At 40.2% G+C, this 22144-nt stretch overlaps 1 protein-coding gene across 2 annotated transcripts; it reads left to right on the top strand.

The window, feature by feature from the left end:
- Window positions 1–263: 263 nt before the first annotated feature.
- IL22RA2 (interleukin 22 receptor subunit alpha 2) lies at window positions 264–21305 on the top strand. 2 transcript variants are annotated; one of them, XM_006052272.4, is made up of 5 exons: window positions 272–1004; window positions 5122–5257; window positions 8211–8389; window positions 18143–18309; window positions 19545–21305. In XM_006052272.4, the coding sequence occupies exons 1-5, from the start codon at window positions 944–946 to the stop codon at window positions 19692–19694; spliced, it is 693 nt and encodes a 230-aa protein (XP_006052334.4). In that variant the 5' UTR covers window positions 272–943; the 3' UTR covers window positions 19695–21305. The 2 variants fall into 2 exon arrangements, with proteins under 2 accessions (XP_025150265.3, XP_006052334.4); XM_025294480.3 differs by lacking the exons at window positions 18143–18309; window positions 19545–21305 and adding an exon at window positions 14447–14918 and having other exon boundaries at window positions 264–1004.
- Window positions 21306–22144: the final 839 nt, after the last annotated feature.

Genomic DNA, 22144 nt, shown 5'->3' on the forward strand with positions numbered 1-22144 from the left:
AAGAAACCAGCATGTGTTTCTTCTTTTACCTCAAAAGCCTCTTTAAAAGAAAATCTTTGAGTTTCTTGTACTTGAATGTATAATCTTCGTGTTGCTAAAAACATGCAATAAAAAAAAAAGTTTGGTAAGAAAACTGATGTAGTGAATCATGGGCAAAGAACAGATGACCTAGTTTGATTAGGTTTCCAAGAAGATATGATGAATATTTAACATAGTTCAAAATGATTGCCCTTGGTCTTCCTCCTTTTAAGGATTTACTTGGTTTGTTGGGCTCAGAATCTTTATCATCTAGATTGCTGGAAATGGAGAGTGCAGATGGAAAAGCAAGAGGCATGAGCTGCGTGGGGCCCAGGGCGCTGTGGACTGGGACGGCCGCAGAGGGTGGGAGAGAGCCCTGAGGAGAGGCCAGGCGGGTGGAGGGGATGAGGTCTACACAGGGGAGGTTACTCAAGGAGCTCCCATGAAGGGAGGAAAAGGAAAAATTAGCCAGAGACCCCACCTGCTTGAACCACTACCAGGGGCCCTGATCACTGCAACTGCCAAGCCCGCTACTCAGAGTCACTGGCAGCCCCTCCGTCCCCTCTGAGAGATGCCGTTTAGGCCTCCTCCGCTCACCTGCGAGAACCTTGCACAATTCCTCACCCTGCCTGCCCCCCGGCCCACCAACCCTCAGTGCTCTGCCTTTTCTCAGCTAGCAAAGCTCCCAAGAAAAACAAGCTTCCACATTAAAGTGACTTCACTGACAATATTTTTGAAATGATTCTTAATACTCAGTCCTCTCAAATGATAATACATGAACAGGATGAAATTGTATTTACTTCAAGAAGCATGGTTAAAACCAAAAGGGGATCTTCGAGCGAGAGGATTCTGGTTTCCTCTCTTGTCCAGCGCTGTCGTCTCATTAAGGTGAACGCTGGCCACCCGACCAGTCACACTTGCGACCATGATGCCGAAATGTTGCTTTCTAGGCTTCCTCCTCAGTGTCCTCCTGCCTGGTGTGGTAGGTAAGTGCTTCCTTTCTTCCTAATGTCTCAGTGTTGTCATCAGAGTCTGCTCCAGGGGACTGTTAGACATGGCAGTGGCGCCTTTCTGGGCTTTGTAAAATTTTCAGCTCTCTCCTATCACAAATTGGTCAAAACAGACATGGGGTCAGTTTCTTGGCGTGTTAAGTCGCTCCAGTCATGTCTGACTCTGTGTGACCCTATGGACTGTAGCCCCCCAGGCTCTTCTGTCCATGGGATTCTCCAGGCAAGAATATTGGAGTGGGTTGCCATGCCCTCCTCCAGGGGATCTTCCTGACCCAGGGAGCAAACCCATGTCTCTTGCATCTCCTGCATTGGCAGGCAGGTTCTTTGCCACTGGCACCACCTGGGAAGCCCAGTTTCCCTCTATAGCCTGGATAAATACATGCAGACTTCACGAGTAGCTACTAAAGAGGAGGCACTCTAGTGGGTTCAAAAAACTCCACAGGACAAATACACACACTTCTCTGTCTCCTTAGCATTTCTTTCAACTTCAAGGGACAAGCAGAGCTCCTAAACCAGACTGCCTAAATCTAGATTTCAACTCTGTCTCTTTATTATCTAGAAAAACTGGGCTGATTGGCTTAAACCTCCTCTGCCTCGATTACTCCATCTGTAGAATGGGGATTGTAGGTCACTGTAAGTATTAAATAAGTTAATAATATATGCCAAGTGTTTAGCACTGTGCCTGGGATAGAATAGATCATAAACAACATGTGAGAATTTGCTGTTGGCATTCATGGAGAATTCTTCAAGAGCAGAGAGCATCTTGTCAACCCAGCTTACCTCTGAGCAAAACCATGAGGGCCCCCAGTTAACAGATGTGTACCTTTCAGTGTAAGTGGCTCAAGTAACTTTCCCAGCATTTTACAGTTGCCCAGTGACTGATAATTTAAACACAACAAGCCTCCATTTCCCAGAAATGTGTGGATTTGGGAAGACTATGCCTTTGGTCTTTGGTCATACCAAGGATTCAATTAAAAGAATATGACAGGAATTCAAGTGCCACCAAAATGACCTTGGTGCTGCATCTTACCAACCCTAGGCAAATCACACAACTTCTTTAGACCTCGGTTTTCCCATCTGTAAAACGTCCTAATAAAAGTACCTACCTTATTAGGTGGTTGTAAGAATGAAAAAAGAGATGAAGCTTTGAGCACAGTGCCTGATAGATGTTTAATGTTCAAAATATGTTTTATGAATGCCAGCCAGGAAGAGGAGGAAGAGGGCAAAAAGGAGGAATATCTTTGACTTCTCACTGTTCTGCTTCCTCCATTGGCTCCTGTCCCCCCAGGCTTTGCTCTTGGTTTGCTGTGGCCGCTGAGAGGCAGGCTCTGGAGCCAGACAGCATTGGTATAAAATCAGCCTCACTGTCTGCCACCTTGCCAGCTCTTTTACCTCCCCAAGGCTTGGATTTTGGTCTGTAAGAGAAAGACCATAATATTATCCTTTTCATAGGTGAGCTGGGCGGATTCTTGCAGGTAAAAGACCTGCGGTGTTTTGCAGAGGGCTTGTTATTTTCTTTGATGGTGCTTACCAATGGTGTTACAAAAATGAGAGAAGAAGCCTGAAGACAGACGAGATAAAGGACACTGGACCATTTGTCTTCAGGATAGCAGATCAACTGTAGGCAGGATCTTTAGGAAACTGTGCCTATCACTTCCTATCAACTCCTGAAAACTTTCAAAGTTTTTATGTGCTAAATATGATTGATCCAATAGTGACTTGCCTGAGCGAAACCAATCATGGCATTTGACTCTTTCCAAGTGATATGTTCTTGTACTTTGGACAAAAGGAAGTCCAAAAAAGTAAAAAATAAACAAAAACCAAATAACAGCAATTTGGTTGGTAAAAATAAATACCTAAGGAAATAGCCTTATTCATTGGAGAATAACACATGTTTTATTTATTTACTTATTTTTGGCTGTGCTGGGTCTTCTCGCTGCTTGCAGGCTTTCTCTAGTTGCGGTGAGCGGGGGCTGCCGTCTAGTTGCAGTTCATTGGTTTCTCACTGTGATGGCTTCTTTCGTCGTGGGGCATGGGCTCTAGGGTATATGGGTTCAGTAGTTGTGCACGGGCTTTGTTGCCTCACAGCATGTGGCATCTTCCCAGGTCAGGGATCAAACCTGTGTCCCGTGCATTGGCTGGGGGATTCTTAACCACTGGACCACCAGGGAAGCCCCAAGAATAACAAATTTCGAAAGTTCAGGGAAGAGATCATAGGCATTGGAATATTCGCTTCCCTTTGAATGATATTTGACCAAAGACTTGAAGGGGGTGAAGAAACGAGGCTTGTGGAAATCCAGAGAAGAGTATTTGAGGAAAAGGAAAGGGCCAATACAGAGACCTCAGATCGGGCCACCCCCCGGCATGGTAGAGCAGGAGAAAGGAGGACACTCTGGAGAAGCCAGGGGGCAAGTGATAGAAGATGAGGAAGAGACAGGTGGGGGAGACATGCTTCCTGACTCCTGCTTCTGCCTATCTCCTATCCTTCAGCAGAAACATTGGGCCTGTCAGGAAGGCAAACCTTTAATTCTGCCTCTTTTACGCTTTCATCTGGTACTCTCTTCTTTTTTATTTAATTTGCTTACACAATGTTACATGACAAATTTATCCAGTAAAAAAGTCAACTAGGACTCTAGCAAAAAGATTAATAAAAGAAAAAATTTATTAATGAAAAAGATTAATAAAAGAAAAACAGTTTATTAATGCATACATAGCACATCACTAGTGAGGAACTTAAATGAAGATGAACTCAAAATGGTGTCTTAAAATCCCAGCTTCTGTAGCATCTTCAACAAAGAATGATATACCTGTGGAAATATGACAGGACAAAGGAGAGCATTTCTAGGCTTCCAAAGGTGGCAATCCGTGGGAAAGTAAATACGGGGAAACTAATGGAGTAAGTTTCATTTGCAGATTCTTTTAGTGTTTTCTTTGGGCTGGTAAGAGTCTGTCTCCAGTAAAAGAAGAATTTATATGCCGGCTTCCCTGGTGGCTCAGAGGGTAAAGAATCTGCCTGTAATGCAAGAGACATGAGTTCAATCCCTGGGTTGGGAAGATCCCCTGGAGGAGGGCACGGCAACCCACTCTGGTATTCTCACCTGGAGAATTCCATGGACAAAGGAGCCTGGCAGGCTACAGTCAGGGGTCACAAAGAGTTGGACATGACTGAGCGACAGCATATCATAGCATTTAGGCAGAAAAGGAGGGGATCAGGAAAGTTTTTAGTGCGTTTGCTGCTTCTCAATTGCCTTCAGCTCAAAATAATTTTTATGTCAAAGAGACATTTCTGGGGGTGATATATTCTGGTTTCCTTCAGACTCCAGAAAAAAAATTGTCAAAGATCTTTTACCTCCAGTGAACTAAAGGCTGGTGAGACTAAGCTTTCACATTCCATTAATTAAGCGAGAAATCACAAACTGTGCCAGTGTGAAATTATGCCCATTCCTGTCATGACCCCTGATGAGACTCCTCTCAGGGAAGTTCCTGGCACGGGCAGTCTCCCTCCATAGCTTAGACCAGTCACCTGAACAATTATGCTTGGGCACTTGGAGCCAGGATGCAGGCAGGTAAGAGGATCTACTCCTGAGTACATGGAATAAAGTCAGGTCAACTAGACAGGCAGAGGACAATGAGGCAGGACCTGGAGATGGAGGAAAAACCAGAGAAAGGAGGAATGAGTGCTAGGGTGAGGTCCTGGAGGCCGAACTGATCCCAGGCGAAACCTTGAGGAGTGGTAATACAAGGCCTCCTAGGAAGATGGGCATCTCAGTCATTATATTTCATCACCACCAGGGACAGATCAAGACAGTATCTTCTCACTCTCTTACTTACTCTCCAGTTTAGGAGTGATGTGGGAGATTATCACGTATGTTTTTACAGTCTGGATCACAACTGTTTTGAGACTTTAGCATGCATCAAAATCCATCACATCAAAGATCCAAAATGTTGATTTCTGGGCTCCATGTCTACCACCTGCTCTCATAACAACTATTCCAAAGAATCCCAATGGAGATATTACTACACTGAAACTTATGGCTAATGACAATGGTGCTTGTATCAATGTTCAGTTTTGTCTCTCTTCTTATTATTTTAGAAACTCAGCCAGCCAACGAGTCTCTGAAACCTCAACGAGTCCATTTTCAATCCCGAAATTTTCACAACATTTTGCGCTGGCAGCCTGGGCGGGCTTGTCTTGGGAACAACAGTATCTATTTTGTGCAGTATAAAATGTAAGTAATCTGAGTGTCCTCCAGCTAGTAAATGGCTGCTGAGATTCCATGTCCTAGAATGCAATGGCGTGTCAGGATCTGAGCTTTTGTCAGTTTCAGAAGGGTTGAGAAGAAGCAGAGATTGGGGCAGAAGAGTGTCTCCCCTGAAGGTGACACAAAATGTATGATGACGTGAAGTCTGTGGAGGGAGGTACTTCATCCCTAGGAGATCCCACTGAGGCCTTACAGGCTCAGCCTTCAGCTTCACAATAGACTCTTACTATTCATTTGTCCACTGAGTGCTAGAAGCGACTTGTTTAGCATATAATAAGTACTCAATCTCAATTAAACTGATGCTATTGAGAGTTGAAAAAGAAGTTGTGGGACACACGGAAGTGAGTGTGTAAAGTATATTTTCGATTAAAAGTCTTTTTAAGTTTAGAGTGAGTTTGCTATTTAGAAAAGTCCTTTTAAAACTGAATGCCTCTTGTAAGCATGAACACAAATTGGAACACACCACGGCATGTTCCTCTTGCATGATCTTCAGGCTAATTCTGATGGATCAGTGCAAAAACTCAGATATAATCTACTCCTTTCCTGGATCGATGCCTGGGAACAGAAGTTTCAGATTTGCAGATGGCAGATTTTCCCCTTCGCACATCTTGTTCTGGACACGGTGGGGCAGTGGAGTACAAGGTGGGAGTTGAGGCTCTTCTCTTTCATAGATTGAGATGCTAGTTGAACATGAGGTAGGCAATATTACTGTTTAGCTTTTATGGTTTTCTATTAGAAATTCAGAAGATCAGATGCAGCTATGGACCAAAATGGCAGTTTTTATGCCATAAATTCATTCCTGTCTCTCTAGCATGGGATAGATTCAAGGTCAAATTTTTCCATTAATCAATCTCTCTAACTTCAGAAGGACTATCTCCAGAAGTTTCTCAGTCTTGGTGGGTTTTTTCAACATGTTTTGTGGAGCAATTATAAACTTTATGAATCTTTGTGATAAAAACTTCTCCACTTCTAAAATAGACTTGTGCATCTATTTTGGAAATGCTCCTTGCATATAGGAAGTGGGGATCGATGATCTTTTTATGCTTCCCCTTTAGGCAGTATAAACATGTCCAAAATGAGCCTATTTGTGGTTCAATATAAACAGTGGATTAGAAGTTGTTTTACCATGAAATTAATGAAGATTAGACTTTAGGGCCCTATGGAAGAATTTCATAGTTCTAATTCTTTTTCTTAAATAGGGCTCCCAGACTTGTATAAAATTCAGAATATCTGGATCCCTTCCTGCCTATGTGGTATTTTCAGTAGCACAATGCAGATTTATATTTTTGAAATTTTTTATTTTGGGTCTATCCAGTTCTCGTGGATATACTGTTAGATATCTCATAGATATACTCATAGATATATATTCCCTTTGGAATAGGACAAAAGATGATGTATTACACCAAAAAAAGAAGCCAGTCATTACAGCTAAATTTAGCTAGCAAAGACAATGTCTCATCAATAAATAAGAGTTCAGTTCAGTTCAGTTGCTCAGTCATGTCCGACTCTTTGTGACCCCATGAATTGCAGCACACCAGGCCTCTCTGTCCATCACCAACTCCTGGAATGCACCCAAACTCATGTCCATCGAGTCGGTGATGCCATCCACCCATCTCATCCTCTGTCGTCCCCTTCTCCTCTTGCCCCCAATCCCTCCCAGCATCAGAGTCTTTTCCAATGAGTCAACTCTTCGCATGAGGTGGCCAAAGTATTGGAGTTTCAGCTTTAGCATCAGTCCTTCCAATGAATACCCAGGACTGATCTCCTTTAGGATGGACTGGTTGGATCTCCTTGCAGACCAAGGGACTCTCAAGAGTCTTCTCCAACACCACAGTTCAAGAGCATCAATTCTTCGGCATCAGCTTTCTTCACAGTCCAACTCTTACATCCATACATGACCACTGGAAAAACCATAGCCTTGACTAGACAGATCTTTGTTGGCAAAGGAATGTCTCTGCTTTTTAATATGCTGTCTAGGTTGGTCATAACTTTCCTTCCAATGAGTAACCATCTTTTAATTTCATGGCTGCAATCACCATCTGCAGTTAGAAAACATTAAATTGTGTTCAATATATGTTATTGGTTCTGCCCATATGGTATCTTTTGATATAATGAAACTATTGTCAACATATAGTTTGCAGAGAACAAATACCATCAATGTTCCTCCTTATATGACTATAGAATTATATTTCAAGTCCTTCAGCAAATACTTTGGGGTCTTTTCTCCCCAGCATCTAATCCCTCCTCTGTTCCCACCATCACCTTATTGCGTTTTCTCTTATCTGTGACTGGTAATCTTCCCTTTTGCTGTTACACCATCCCAGAGTGTTAGGCTGAATCACTGTATCTGGCTCTTTGACTCATTATGTTCTCTCCTTGGGTTCTCCTCCCTCTCTCCCAGCCTCTAATTGCAAAACTCCTTAGCTAACCCTCACTACCACCCCTGATCAGTTGCCAAAAAAAGAGATTGACTTTAGGTGTTGGGTAAACATCACCTGAGATGAAAAGTGGTAGCAACTTCTCAGAACCAGCCGCATTACTCAACAGCAGGCTGATGAGAAGTGAGGAAAACCACAAAGCCCTGAAACCCCAGGAGCCTGAAGGACGTAGTCAAAAATGGAAGTTGGTTCAGACACCAGAAGAAAAACTTGCCTAAGTACTAAAGATCCAAAAACCCTTATGCTAGGGATACAGAAGTTTATCAGGCTTGAATTTATCTTTCAACAAGATAGCATTTTTATTAACAAAAAGAAAAAAAACATTTAAAGAGACTTAAGAACAACTGTTAACTTTCACAGGGGTGCTGATGATATTGGAGGACAAATGCCAACCAGTCTGAAAACTGAATAGACTGAAAAAAAACCTGAAGACTCCTCCAGTGGGATAAAGGAACTCAGATTTTGTCTTTTTCTGTCTCTAGGTATGGAGAGAGACAGTGGAAAAATAAAGAGACCTGCTGGGGGATTCGAGAGTTCTTCTGTGACCTTACCAATGAAACGTCAGATATATGGGAACCTTATTATGGGAGAGTGAAGACAGCTCTGGCTGGGATCCACTCAGGCTGGACCATGACACAGCGGTTCACTCCATGGTGGGAAAGTGAGTTCCATGGCATTTCTTTGCATTTGCTTTCCTGACCTTCAGTAGCCCTCACGGAGCCTGGCTAGCTAGCTACCAGGCCCTGGGCTTTGCTGAGGTGCACACCATCATCTCATTTGATCTCATTCTCAGAACAACTCTAGCAGATGGGTTTTACTGTTCTCATTGACCGTCCAGAAAATTAAGGGACAGACTCTTTGGAAGTAGCCCAGGTCTCACAGCCTGTACAAGCCAAGTTGGGATTCAAAATGGGCTGCCTCTGATTATGAAGCCGACACTCCATCCTGCTGCTAGGATGTTGCCATCTAGAAAAAAAAGTATTTTTATATAGCAGAAAGGATTCTTATTGCCCTTCCTAAGCATGAGGGTTACGTTCTTGAAAATACACATTAGACAATTTTTCTATTGAGAAAATTAAGGCTTTTAGTTACCTCTCCAAAACAGGAGATCCAAAATACTCTCTTGTATCCAATTCTCAATAATGTTTGTTCTCCTTCTAATTTAGTCATAATCTCAGAATAATGTATTATAACGCATGATGAAAGTTATTTAAAAAACTAACAGACTTCATATAAAATAGACAAAATGTATGAGAAAAATGTGTCTAAAGTGTATGTACAAAGATATGCATAACAAAACAAGAACAAAAATATAGATATTATAGTCCTCACAATGCAACTAGTCATGAAGCTGTGGTTAATATTTATAACTTCTCCTCTCATGATTAACTCAACATTTGCTTTCTTTTCAGCCAGCACCTCAGCCTTTCATTTTTCAGGAGTTTGTGTCCTTTTGATCTTTCTTCTATTAGTTTAACATAGCCTACATTAATTTTTATCTCTGAAAACAGGAGTTCTAAGAAGCACCTCTGAAGATACCTAGCATATTTGACCCCAGTGTATTTATAACAGCTCTATTTCATTTTGATAATTGGAACCAGTCACCCTAGACAACACAAGGACCTCTCTTCCTCCTTGTTGGTTAAATGGCATAAAAATCTCCCAACCGTCAGGACGCAGCCTTAACTTCCAATTCTTGGAAACTATTGTCATAACCCAGAAGAAGGAAAGGATCAAGTGTATGGGAAACAAACCATTTGATGAATCATTCACTGTGTTTAAAAGTGAGAATTGCCCCTCCATCTTTTGCTTCCTGTATCCTAAACCAGTGAATTCTGTCCATGGAAGAAATAGCACCATTTATTGGTCATATTTCATATGAATAGAATCACATAATATGTGATCTTTTGTGACTGGCTTTTTTCATTTAGCATTTAATGTTTTCAAGATTCATTAATGTTGTAATGTATATCAGTATTTCATTCCTTCTTGCTGCTGAAAAGCATTGCAGTACCTGAATACATTGCATTTGTTTATACTTTCCTCGCTTGATGCATGTTTGTTTGAGTTATTTCCACCTTTATGCTACTATGAATAGAGTACCTGTGAACACTCATATACAAGTTTTTGGGTTGACATGTTTTAATTCTCTTGGGTACATACCTGGAAGTGGAATCACTTGGTCACCTTATAACTCTGTTTAATCGTTTGAGGAAATGCTGCATTGTTTTCCAAAGCAGCTGCACCATTTTCCACTCCAATCAGCAGACTATGAGGGTTCCTATTTCTCCACATCCTCAGCACCACTATCTGCTCTTTGATTATAGCAGTCCTAGTGGATATAAAGTGGTCTCTCATGTGATTTTGATTTGCATTTCCCTGACGATTAGTGATACAGAGCATCTTTTCATGTGTTTATTGGACTTTGGCATATGTCCCTTGGAGAACTGTCTATTCAGACCCTTTGCCCATTTTGAAATTGAATGCTTTGTTTTTAATCACTGAGTTTGAAGTTTTTTTATGTATTATGGACAACAATATCTTATCAGATATGTGATTTTCAAGTATGTTCTCCCATTATGTGTTTTGTCTTTGAGCTTTCTAGATGGTGTCATTTGAAGCCCCAAGTATTTAACTCTGATAAAGTCCAGTTCACTTATTTTTTCTCTTGTTGCTCATGATTTTGGCATTATATCTCAGAATCCTTTGCCAAATCTAAGGCTATGAAGATTTATCCTAAGTTTTCTTCTAAGAGTTTTATAGTTTAGCTCTACATTTAAATCTTTGATCCATTCTGTATTCACACAGTAGTATTCTGAGTCCCCAAGGATTACCATCAACTCAGAATCATGGACCAGTATTTCTATGATCTATTGGATCATAGAAAAAGCAAAAGAGTTCCAGAAAAACATCTCTTTCTGCTTCATTGACTATGCTAAAGCCTTTGACTGTGTGGATCACAACAAACTGTGGAAAATTCTTAAAGAAATGGGAATATCAGACCACCTAATATGCCTCCTGTGAAACATATATGCAGGTTGAGAAGCAACAGCTAGACCTGGACATGGAACAATGGACTTGTTCAAAATTGGGAAAGGAGTACATCAAGGCTGTATATTGTCACCCTGCTTATTTAACTTATATGCAGAGTACATCATGAGAAGTGCTGGGCCAGATGAAGCACAAGCTGGAATCAAGATTACCTGGAGAAATATCAATAACCTCAGGTATGCAGATGACACCACCCTATGGCAGAAAGCAAAGAGTAACTAAAGAGCCCCTTGATGAAGGTGAAAGAGGAGAGTGAAAAAGCTGGCTTAAAACTTAAACATTCGAAAAACTAAGATCATGGCACCCAGTTCCATCACTTCATGGCAAAGAGATGGGAAAACAATGGAAACAGTGACAGACTTTATTTTCTTGGGCTCCAAAATCACTGCAGATAGCAACTTGCAGCCATGAAACGAAAAGACTCTAGCTCCTTGGAAGAAAAGCTATGACCAACTGAGATAGCATATTAAAAAGCAGAGACATTACTTTGCCTACAAAGGTCCATATAGTCAAAGCTATGGTTTTTACAGTAGTCATTATGAATGTGAGCATTGGATCATAGAGAAGGTTGAGTGCTGAAGAATTGATGCTTTTGAACTGTGGTGTTGAAGAAGACACTTGAGAGTCCCTTGGACTGCAAGGAGATCAAACCAGTCAATCCTAAAGAAATGTCCTGAATATTCATTGGAAGAACTAATGCTGAGGCTGAAGCTTCAATACTTTGGCCACCTGTTGCAAAGAACCAACTCATTGGGAAAGAACTGAGGCTGGGAAAGATTGAGGGTGGGAGGAGAAGGGAGCAACAGAAGATGAGATGGTTGGATGGCAGCACTGACTTAGTGGACATGAGTTAGAGCAAACTCTGGGAGATCATGAAGCACAGGGAAACCTGGTGTGCTGCAGTCCATAGGGTTGCAAAGATTCAGACACAACTGAGCGACTGAACAACAGCAACTACCAAAGAGGTGCACAGTGCTATGACAGCCTGGTTAAGGAGGGACCTGATCAGGGATGTCAGGAAAAGCATCTCTGAGGAAATGACACTTGAGCTGATAGCTGAAGATGCATATGAATTTGAGCAAACTCCAAGGGTAGTGGAGGACAGAGGAGCCTCGTGTGCTGCAGTCTATGGGGTCGCAAAGCGTCAGACACAACTTAGCTACTGAACAACACCAACTGCAAAGAAGGTAGTGCATCCCAGGGATTGGCAAATGCCCTTTTTGCAGGAAGAAGCATGGCAAATACAAGAGACTGAAAGACAACCGTATGGTTAAGAAGAGTAGGCAGAAGGGAGCAGAAAATGAGGCAGGACTGGAGCAGTAGGCCATCAATGAGATATTGCTTTGGAGTAATCATTTCCTCCAGAAAAATATAATTTAAATCAAGGGGTCACATGATCAGACTTGGGTATTAAAAAGATCACTTTGGGTATATTGGAAGGTTACATATCAGAAAACAAAAAACAAATAGGATACGGGTAAGTGAGGTAGATTCCTGAAATACAAGACATAGAATTTGGCTTGAATTAGGGTAATGAAAAGGGCTACAGAAAATTTATTGTTGGAGGGACATTTGGTAGGAAAATTTGTCAGGGCTTGGTGATAGACTGTATATAATGTTAAGGGAGAAGGATATGTGAAAGAGGACTTCTAAGTTTCTGGTTGGCATAATTAGATGAATCACTGAGATGTTTTTCATGGGATTTGATGGGAAAAGACCAGTTTAATGGGGGTTCAAAGTAGTTATGATTGTTGAGTTCAATTTTTAATGTATTGAGTTTAAGATACTTTTCAGACACCCAAGGATAATATCTGTACAGATCCAGGACTCGGTTAGAGACACACATTTGTGAGTTATTTGCCTACGGTACAAAGGGTATTGATACAATTTGCTCACATGCATGCTTAGTCGTGTCAGATTCTTTGCGACCCTTTGGACTATAGCCTGCCAGGCTCCTCTGTCCATGGGATTCTCCAGGCAGGAATACTGGAATGGGTTGCCATTTCCTCCTCCAGGGAACGTTCCTGACCCAGATAAAGAACTGGCATCTCCTGCACCGCAGGCACATTCTTTACCTGCTGAGCCATCGGGGAAGCCTGAGAGAATTGCCTAGGGAGAGGATACTGACTGAGACAGTGTTGAGTGTTGAGTAAGACCAGGTGTTGAGAGAATCCCAACAAAAGATGCCTGAGTAGGGAGGATAAATCTTAAAAGGAGACTGAAAAGAAATAGCCAAAGACGTAGGAGGAAATCAGGGGACTGCTTTATTTGTGAATATCTCGAGGAGAGAGAAGTCAATAAATAAAACAGTGCTATGAGGTCAAGTAATCTTAAATTGGCCATTGTAACACAACCACAGCCCAGTGAAAAGGCTGATAATGGTCTCTGAGTCACAAAGTCCTCCGTCGTAGATCACAGATCAGGAGCCCTTATGAAGTCTGTAGTCAGGTTCACTGGTGTTCCTAGGCCAATGCTTGAAATTATGTGCTTCATCTGTATTTAGGATCAAATAACACATTAAACATCCAGACTCTAAAATAAGGAGTCACTACATTCAAAGGACGAGGTCTGTATGCATATGATTAAAGGAAAATTCTGCAACAGTCATAACTTGGGCCAGAAATAACAAAATTACTAGGAGAAAATCAGTTATGCATATCGTGCTGTGCTATGCTTAGTCACTCAGTCATGTCTGACTCTTTGTGACCACATGTACTGTAGCCCACCCGGCTCCTCTGCCATGGGGATTCTCTAGGCAAGAATACTGGAGTGGGTTGCCATGCCCTCCTCCAGGGGATCTTCCCAAACTAGGGATCAAGCCCAGATCTCCCACACTGCAGGCAGATTCTTTACAGTCTGAACCACCAGGGAAGCCCATTAATACTGGAGTGGGTAGTCTATCCCTTCTCCAGGGGATCTTTCCAACCTAGGAATCGAACCGGGGTCTCCTGCATTGCAGGCGGATTCTTTACCAGCTGAGCTACCAGGAAGCCCTATACATATCATACTGCCTACAAAACTGACTCATGCTTCTCATTTTTCAAGTGATAGGCAGGAGGTCTATGGTCACCAGAATTCGGAGGATGAAAACCATAAACAAAATTAAATATCAACCACTTTGCATGATTAAAATGTAAACAAACAAGAATTCCTTCTTCAAGCAATTGGGCAAAGTTTCCAACATAGTTGAAAAGTGAATTAACATTTTTTTTGGTTACAAATTAAAATGAATCCCCCTTTTCTAAGAGGCTTAGAAATTCTGAATATAATATACCACATTCTCTTAACTCTGTAGACGGAACGGGAAAGAAAAGGAAGGAAATCCCCAGGTGCCAAAACAAAGCAGCTAGAAACTAGAGAAGAAACAAAGTGAAGTTCCACTGCCCTGAGGACATTTGCCCAATTCAGTAACTAGCAGTAACTAGACCCTGGGAGGGGAAACAGCCATTCCCTGAACAGAAGACAATGTCATAGCCAGCACGGCGTGGGAGTATACTTCCAGAAAATCTTGCCCCCACATAGGGCTACACTCCCAATAAAAGTGCAGGAAAAAGCCCTTTAGAGAAACAAAGAAAGGTGTACGTTTCAGTCTTGACTGTTAGGAATCAAATGTTTCCTAAATTCAGAAAGTTTTGAGATTCAAATACATACAACCTTCATGTTCCAGAAAACACCACTTTGAGGCTGTACCAGGCTGACGGTGCCATGGGATACCTTGCAGAAGCAAATGCTCAGACCCAAGTTCAGAAGCAGCACTACAGAGATGAGGTCATGTGATCCGTGTCCATGGTGCCGTCCAGTAGAGTAACCACTGTCTTTTTAATGAAGGAGACTGGGTCAATTGGAAAAATAAGAAATCTTGGTCCCCTACATCCCTCATTTTCAAAATCAAGTATGGCGAAATGAAAACAGTAAAACTTGGCAACTACAGACTGTGGGCCAAACTTGACTTACTTCTGTTTCTATAAAATCACATTTTATTGGAGCAAAGTCACCCCCATTCATTTACACTTTGTGACTGCTTTCAGTCATCAATGGTAAAGTCAAGCAGTTACAACGAGACATATATGGCTCATGTATATGTGTGCATGCCCAGTCACTTCAGTCATATCAGACTCTTTGGGACCTTATGGATTGTAGCCCGCCAGACTCCTGTGTCTATAGGTTTCTTGAAGCAAGAATACTGGAGTGGGTTGCCAAGCTCTCCTCCAGGGGATCTTCCCAATCCAGAGGTTGACCCCACATCTCTTATGTCTCCTGCACTGGCAGACAGGTTCTTTACTTACTGAGGCAGCTGGGAAGCCCCATATACAGCCCACAAAGCCTAAATATGTATTATCTGGCCCTTTACAGAGAACTTTTTCTGATTTCTATAAAATAACATGGGAATCCCTGATGGCTCAGGGAAATCCCAAGGACAGAGGAGCCTGGTGGGCTATAGTCCATGGGGTTGCAAGAGTTGGACACAACTTCAGCAACTAAACCAACACTGTAAAATAACATGGAAGAATATTTTTATGATTTGGAGATAGGTAGACCCCCAAAAGTACTAATGAAGAAGGAAATGACTGATAAATTGGACTACACTAAAATTATGAACTTCTGATTATTAAAATATAACATTAAAATGATGAAAATGCAAGCCACAGAGACATAATATTCACAATGCATGTTTTTGAAAAAGGACTATGTCCAGAATGTACAAAGAACTCTTACACATCAATAACAAGGGGCAAAAGACTTGAACAGTCTTTTCACAAAAGGGAACATTCAAATGGCCAATAAACATGAAATTCCACTAGTTAGCAGGAAATGCAACTTAAAAACACAATTAACTGGACAGAGGAGCCTGGTAGGCTAGTTCATGGGGTCGCAAAGAGTCGGACACGACTGAGAGACTTCACTTTCACTTTACATACTTACTAGAATGACCAAAATTAAACTTTTTAAAATATAATAATGTCAAGTGAAAAACAAAATCTTTCATATACTGCTGATAGGAATAAAAATGGTGTCTTTACTGTGGGTAAAATGTAAGTATTTATAAAAGTTAAACATATATTAACTCCATCACCCAGAAATTTCACCCTTAGTTATAGTCCCAACAAAACGCTTGTTTCCCAAACTACATACAAAAGAATGTTCATTAAACTTTACTCAGAATATCCAAAAACTAAAAACAAACTAAGAGTCTGTGAATAACACAATGGATGAACTGTGTTATTCATACAGTTAAATACCACACAGCAATCCAAAAAAACAAATTCTTGATACATGTATCATGGATGGATATGTATGTGTTAGACTGCCAGGGCCACCATAGCCAAGTACCACAGGCTAGGTGGCTCAAACAACAAAAGTTTATTTTCCTACAGTGTGGAGGCTAGACATCCAAAATCAAGGTATCCACAGATTTGGTTTCTTTTGAAGCCATTCTCCTTGACCACCTCACTCACTGTGGCCTTGCATGGTCATCCCTCTGTATTCAATCTTATAAGGATTCCAGTCATTGGATCAGGGATCACCCATATGACTTCATTTTATCTTAACTGTGTTTTTTTTAAGATCCTGTCTCCAAATACAGTCATATCCTGAGGTGCCAGGGTTAGGACTTCAACCTATGAGTCTGAGGTGGGGCATAATTCAGCCCATAATTATATACATACAAATAAAAGTGAAAGAGTGAAACAAGCCAGACAAAAAAGTGTACATTGCATGATTCCAAAAACAAATGTACATGGCAATAAAAGCTAGGACAATTGTGGTTATTCTCTGGGGTTAAGTCATTGGAGAAAACATGGAGTTTTCTGGGGTGCTGATAATGTCCTTGTTCTTGTCTGGGTTGTATCTGTACAGGGGTGTTTATCTGTAAAGATTTGTTTAGCCATATTGTCATGATTTTTTTGTCTGCATCTATCTTATAGGTTGATTTTTAAAAAGGTTTATTTAAAGTTTAAAACTTCAAACCAAAGCAACAGAAATGAGTACCAACTTTCAACATGTGTTCACAATAAAAAAACAAGGAAGCAGATCAACACGAGCAAGTTTGTAAGAAACAAGCACTCGGCCGGACCAATGCTTTAAGGATTTGTATTATTGAAAGCAGATAATAAAATAAATAAGTTAAAAGAAATAATAGAGGAGAATAAAAACATAATCAAAGGACAAAATATTACTAAGACCAAATAGACTGGAAAGTACTCAAATAGAACTCATAGAAATAAAAATATACAATCAATTAAATTAAAACTTTGATTTTAAGAGGAGTTAAAGATGAGTTTTGGAGAAGGAAATGGCAACCCACTCCAGTATTCTTGCCTGGAGAATCCCATGGAGAGAGGAGCCTGGTGGCCTACAGTCTATGGGGTCACAAAGAGTCGGACACGACTGAAGCGACTTAGCACGCACACACGCAAAGATCAGTTTAGAAATGCTGTTGTTGTTCAGTTGCCAACTAGTCTCCAACTCTTAAATCAATGGACTAGAAGACAGCTCTGAAGAAACTATTCAAAATACTGAGAAAAAGAGATGGAAAAATAAAAAAGAAATTAAGACATGGAAAAATCAAATAAGAAATAGTGACAGATACTGAACTGAAATTCTAGAATAAAAACATATGTATCCCGATCTCTATATCAATTTATCTATCTATAAATCTATTGATCATGGCTTATTTTCAAGAATTATAAAATATAGAAATCTACAAACTAAAAACACATAATGAATGCCAAATAAGAAAACAACAACAAAATCAATTAATGAATTAATTCATTTAGAATTAATAAATGAATTTAACTTGCTAAATTAAATTAAACTGACCTTAAACCCTGCCCCCAAATAGTTAATCTGGGGGAAATTAAAGTGATAGTTTATGATCTTTCCTTGTTAATGATCATCTGATTATTGACACCAAAATTCAAGAAACAAAAATTCTCTCTCAATCCTTCTCCAGCTACTCTGTACTATATAACATAGTTCCATTGAAATAATGTTATGCAAACAAGTCTTCGAATGATTTTAATGCTGCCTTGAAATTTTACCTCTTTAAGGACCTACAAAATATTTGCCTTACACTAAGAATATTCACCCAAATAACTTTTTATAGTTCATTTTCTGAAACAATCACTGCAGGCTGTGGAAGTGATTGATAAATGTCCTCTTAAAGCTGATTCAGAATACATCAGTCTTTGCAAATAAAAAATCATCTTCAAAGAAACTTCTCAGATATTTATATTTTGAGTGTCACCAGTATCCCTCCATGATAACTTTTGCCTGATCCCTGAATTTAATAATGATTTGTTATTATGTGTTCATGGGAAATATTACATTTTGAGTGATTTGTCAAAATTTCCTATTCTTTCAGCAAAAATAGATCCTCCAGTCATGAATATAACCCACGTTAATGGATCTTTGTTAGTAAATCTCCATGCTCCCAACTTACCATACAGAGACCAAGAAGGGGAAAATGTGTCAATGGAATACTATGAGCTAGTATATCGAGTCTTCGTATTTAACAATTCACTGGAAAAGGTAAGTTCAGATAGATAAATCTGGTATTTTTTCTTTTGTTTAAGTAACATTCTAGCCATGAAACAGGTCCTGTCTTTTGCTACTCTACCCCCTCTCATTTTTCCTTATCTGTTTTTAGTTCCTTCTCCCTTTCACCCTCATTGATAAGCAATTGATGGTTACCATCACCATCAGAATTGTGTGCACACTTGCACCTTTTTAATCTCTCAGTTGGTTTCCATTTGATCTTCCCTGTATATCTAAAGATTGATATTAACAATATTCAATTCCATTTGATGGTCACAAATATTCATTTTTATGGAATCTTTACACACCTTTTAAAGTGGCTTTTGGATCACAGCATTACATATTTGTGCCAATTTTGCTATGATAATATTATCTCCCATTGGTGCCTTTATTTTGGTCTGGTGGTTAACTGAATGTTCCCCTTTTTGATATCCATCTAAGACAGGATTCTTTTGGCTATAAAAACAACAGAAACCCATTCAAACTGGTTCAAATAGAAAAGTGGAGGGGAGAGGAGGATTTTTACTAGGAGGTAAAGATCAATCTTCAGAGAAGGCAATGGCACCCCACTCCAGTACTCTTGCCTGGAAAATCCCATGGACAGAGGAGCCTGGTGGGCTGCAGTCCATGGGGTCACAAAAAGTCAGACACAACTGAGCAACTTTACTTTCACTCTTCACTTTCATGCACTGGAGAAGGAAATGGCAACCCACTCCAGTGTTCTTGCTTGGAGAGTCCCAGGGACGGGGGAGCCTGGTGGGCTGCCGTCTATGGGGTCGCACAGAGTCAGACATGATTGAAGCGACTTAGCAGCAGCAGCAGCAGCAAAGATCAATCTTAAGACAGCTGGAAGCAAGAAATAAAGTGTGGCCAGGCTTTATAATGACTGGGAAGGAGAACTGGAGAAGTAAGTCACATGTCTACAGTTGTCTCCAAGTCTACTCCATTCTCCTCACTGCACAGTTCAAATTCTTAAAAAAGAGACTCTGACCACTGGGGCAATCAATGGACATCACTCAGGAAGTCGTCATGTGGTTCCTCCACAGACACGTGACCTATCCCTTTCTCAGTCTGGGAACTAGGACTCGGGAGATGGAGGATGTGTCTGGGAGGCAGCTCTACAGCCCACTACTACTGTGGTCATGAACAACTTAGTTTTATCAAAAATAGAGCAAGCCAATGACTTACTGAAAACTGTTTATCATGTCATTTTTCCCCCTTGTGTGCAGGAGCAAAAGGTGTATGAAGGAGCTCACAGAGTTGTTGAAATTAAAGTTACCTCACCTCACACTGGTTACTGTGTAGTGGCTGAGATATACCAGCCCATGTTAGACAGAAAAAGTCAGAGAAGCCAAGAGAGATGCGTGGAAACTCCTTGAAGTACTCTGCAGAGTGCAATTCAAAGCTCTCTGAGAATGAGACGACTTGTTTTGAAGAATCTTATTGAAAGCCATTCTTATATTTTCTTTTTTTTTTAATTGAAGTATAGGTGATTTACAATGTTACAATGTTAGTTTTTATATTTTCTTAACACAGTGTTCACCATTATACTTCAGGGACTTTATTTAATAGTTCTTTCTTCTTTTATATTTTATTTGTAAATTAAAAATAAGCAGTACCTCTCCCCTCCCACCCCCAAAATCATCAGAATTTAAAGAGTTAGAAAAAAAGGACTCTCTGAAATTCAGAACTTTGTTTATGGTTCTAACATCTCTAACACAATTTCCATTCTTCCAAGTCTTCTAAATAAAAACTAAAGAGCCAAAGAGGTGTAGGCATTTTTAAAAAAATATTCTTGAATAAATCTTTAAAAATAGTTTTACAAACAAGTGATCCAGATATAATTCTTTTTCAGTCTCTATTGACAGTTAACATGACATAGGTAATTCAACTTTAACAAAAGTGGAATTTTTATGTGAAGAAGTATTTTCCCATATGTTTTTATTTTATACGAATATACTCCAAAGACATTCATTTTCCATTATATAATATTCCTACTTAATGAACCAATATTTTATTTGAAGTTCTACCCTATGTAAATAAGAATGGTGTTTTTAAAAAGCTTCTCACAGTCTCTGGATTAATATCTAAATAGTTTATCAACAATAACATCTAAACACCAAAGAACGCCTACTCAATACAACTTCCCTCATTTAGCACATACTCACATTAATATTCGGAGAAGGCAATGGCGACCCAATCCAGTACTCTTGCCTGGAAAATCCCATGGATGGAGTGGCCTGGTAGGCTGCAGTCCATGGGGTCGCTAGGAGTCGGACACAACTGAAGTGACTTAGCAGCAGCAGCACATTAATATTTTTCTTCTGTTTTTGTTTTGATTTTTAATACTGCCTGAGAAGACTATATCCTTATTCTCAAAATCAGGTATAATAATTTTCAGCAACAAGTTAAAAAATAATGCCTAACTCTAAATTACACCACACTCATTACCCAGCCCTTCCAGTGAAGGGTCTCCTGCCAGTGGGATCTTCATTATCTCTGCATACAAGGATCTTTTGAATGACAGTTTGATTGGGGACATGGGAGATGGCTGGGGACCAGGTAGAGAAGATGGCTTGCAGCTGAAAGCATAGCATGGGTGGTGGGTTTATTGGGGAAAGGAGCTGGTGCTGATAGAGATTGTAGGGCCATTAAAGACCCCCAACAACCTTCTAATAGCTCCATGTCCCCAGTGAGTAAAGGTCTATGACCTTGGGCTCAAGTGGCCTTCCTCACTTTGGGCTCAGCCTTGCATATGTGTTTAAGGTTGTCTTTCTTGTGAAACAATATGAATTGGAGAACCTTTATACAATTTCTCATAAACATTGTTCAAACTGTGACAAAAGTATAGAGTTTCTGGTTTTACACAGTTACATGTATGCATGCACGCTCAGTTGCTCAGTTGTGTCTGACTCTTTGCAACCCCGCTGGACTGTAGCCCACCAGGCTCCTCTCTCCATGGAATTTTCCAGGCAAGAATACTGGATTGGATTGCCATTTCTACTCTGGGGGATCTTCCTGACCCAGGGATCGAATCTGTGTTTCCTGAGTCTCCTACACTGGCAGGCAGAGTCTTTACCACTGAGCCACCTAGACAATAATAAACATTAAAAAGTATTCAGAAATGCAAGGAGGGAGGTAGTAAGAGAGAAAGAGCTAGAGAATTAGCCTTACTGCTTTTCTATAAAGTTATAAAAAGTGAATTTGAGCATACATCTCAAAACTAAAGTTACTTAAATCTGTGTTTTTGAATTATGCTTTTGGGGGGGGGAGCTTACTGTCCTTTTGAGGGGCAATTAACAGCAATGGAATGGGTTGGGAGTAAGGATTATATATGGCCAACAGCATTTAAATTTTTGAAGTTCAATAGTCCTAACGTCTGGCTTAAAAAAGTTATGGTTGCCTCATGAACGTTATTAGCTAGAATCAAGTTTTGTTTCGTGTTTGCTATACTTTGTTTTAGCTTTCATACTTAGCCATATGGCTTGGGCATTCTTAAGCAACTATAAAATACCTTGTAACAAAGATATGTCATATTCTTTATTGTATTCGGAATATATTGTTACACTATTTCAATCAATAAACTTTTTTATAATCTTGTCTCTGTATTAATTCCTTCACAGTTATAAAAAACACATCCATACACAAAAAGAATGTAGGTAGTCTTAACATTGAACATTATGTACAAACTAACTTAATTTCTTTTGCTCAGTGCTCAGTTGCTCAATCGTGTCTGACTCTTTGTGACCCCCTGGACTGTAGCCCTCCAGGCTCCTCTGTCCATGGAATTTTCCAGGCAAGAATACTGGAATGAGTCGCCATTTCCTGC

The sequence above is a fragment of the Bubalus bubalis genome, chromosome 10, assembly GCF_019923935.1.
Source record: "Bubalus bubalis isolate 160015118507 breed Murrah chromosome 10, NDDB_SH_1, whole genome shotgun sequence".
Lineage (NCBI taxonomy): Eukaryota > Metazoa > Chordata > Mammalia > Artiodactyla > Bovidae > Bubalus > Bubalus bubalis.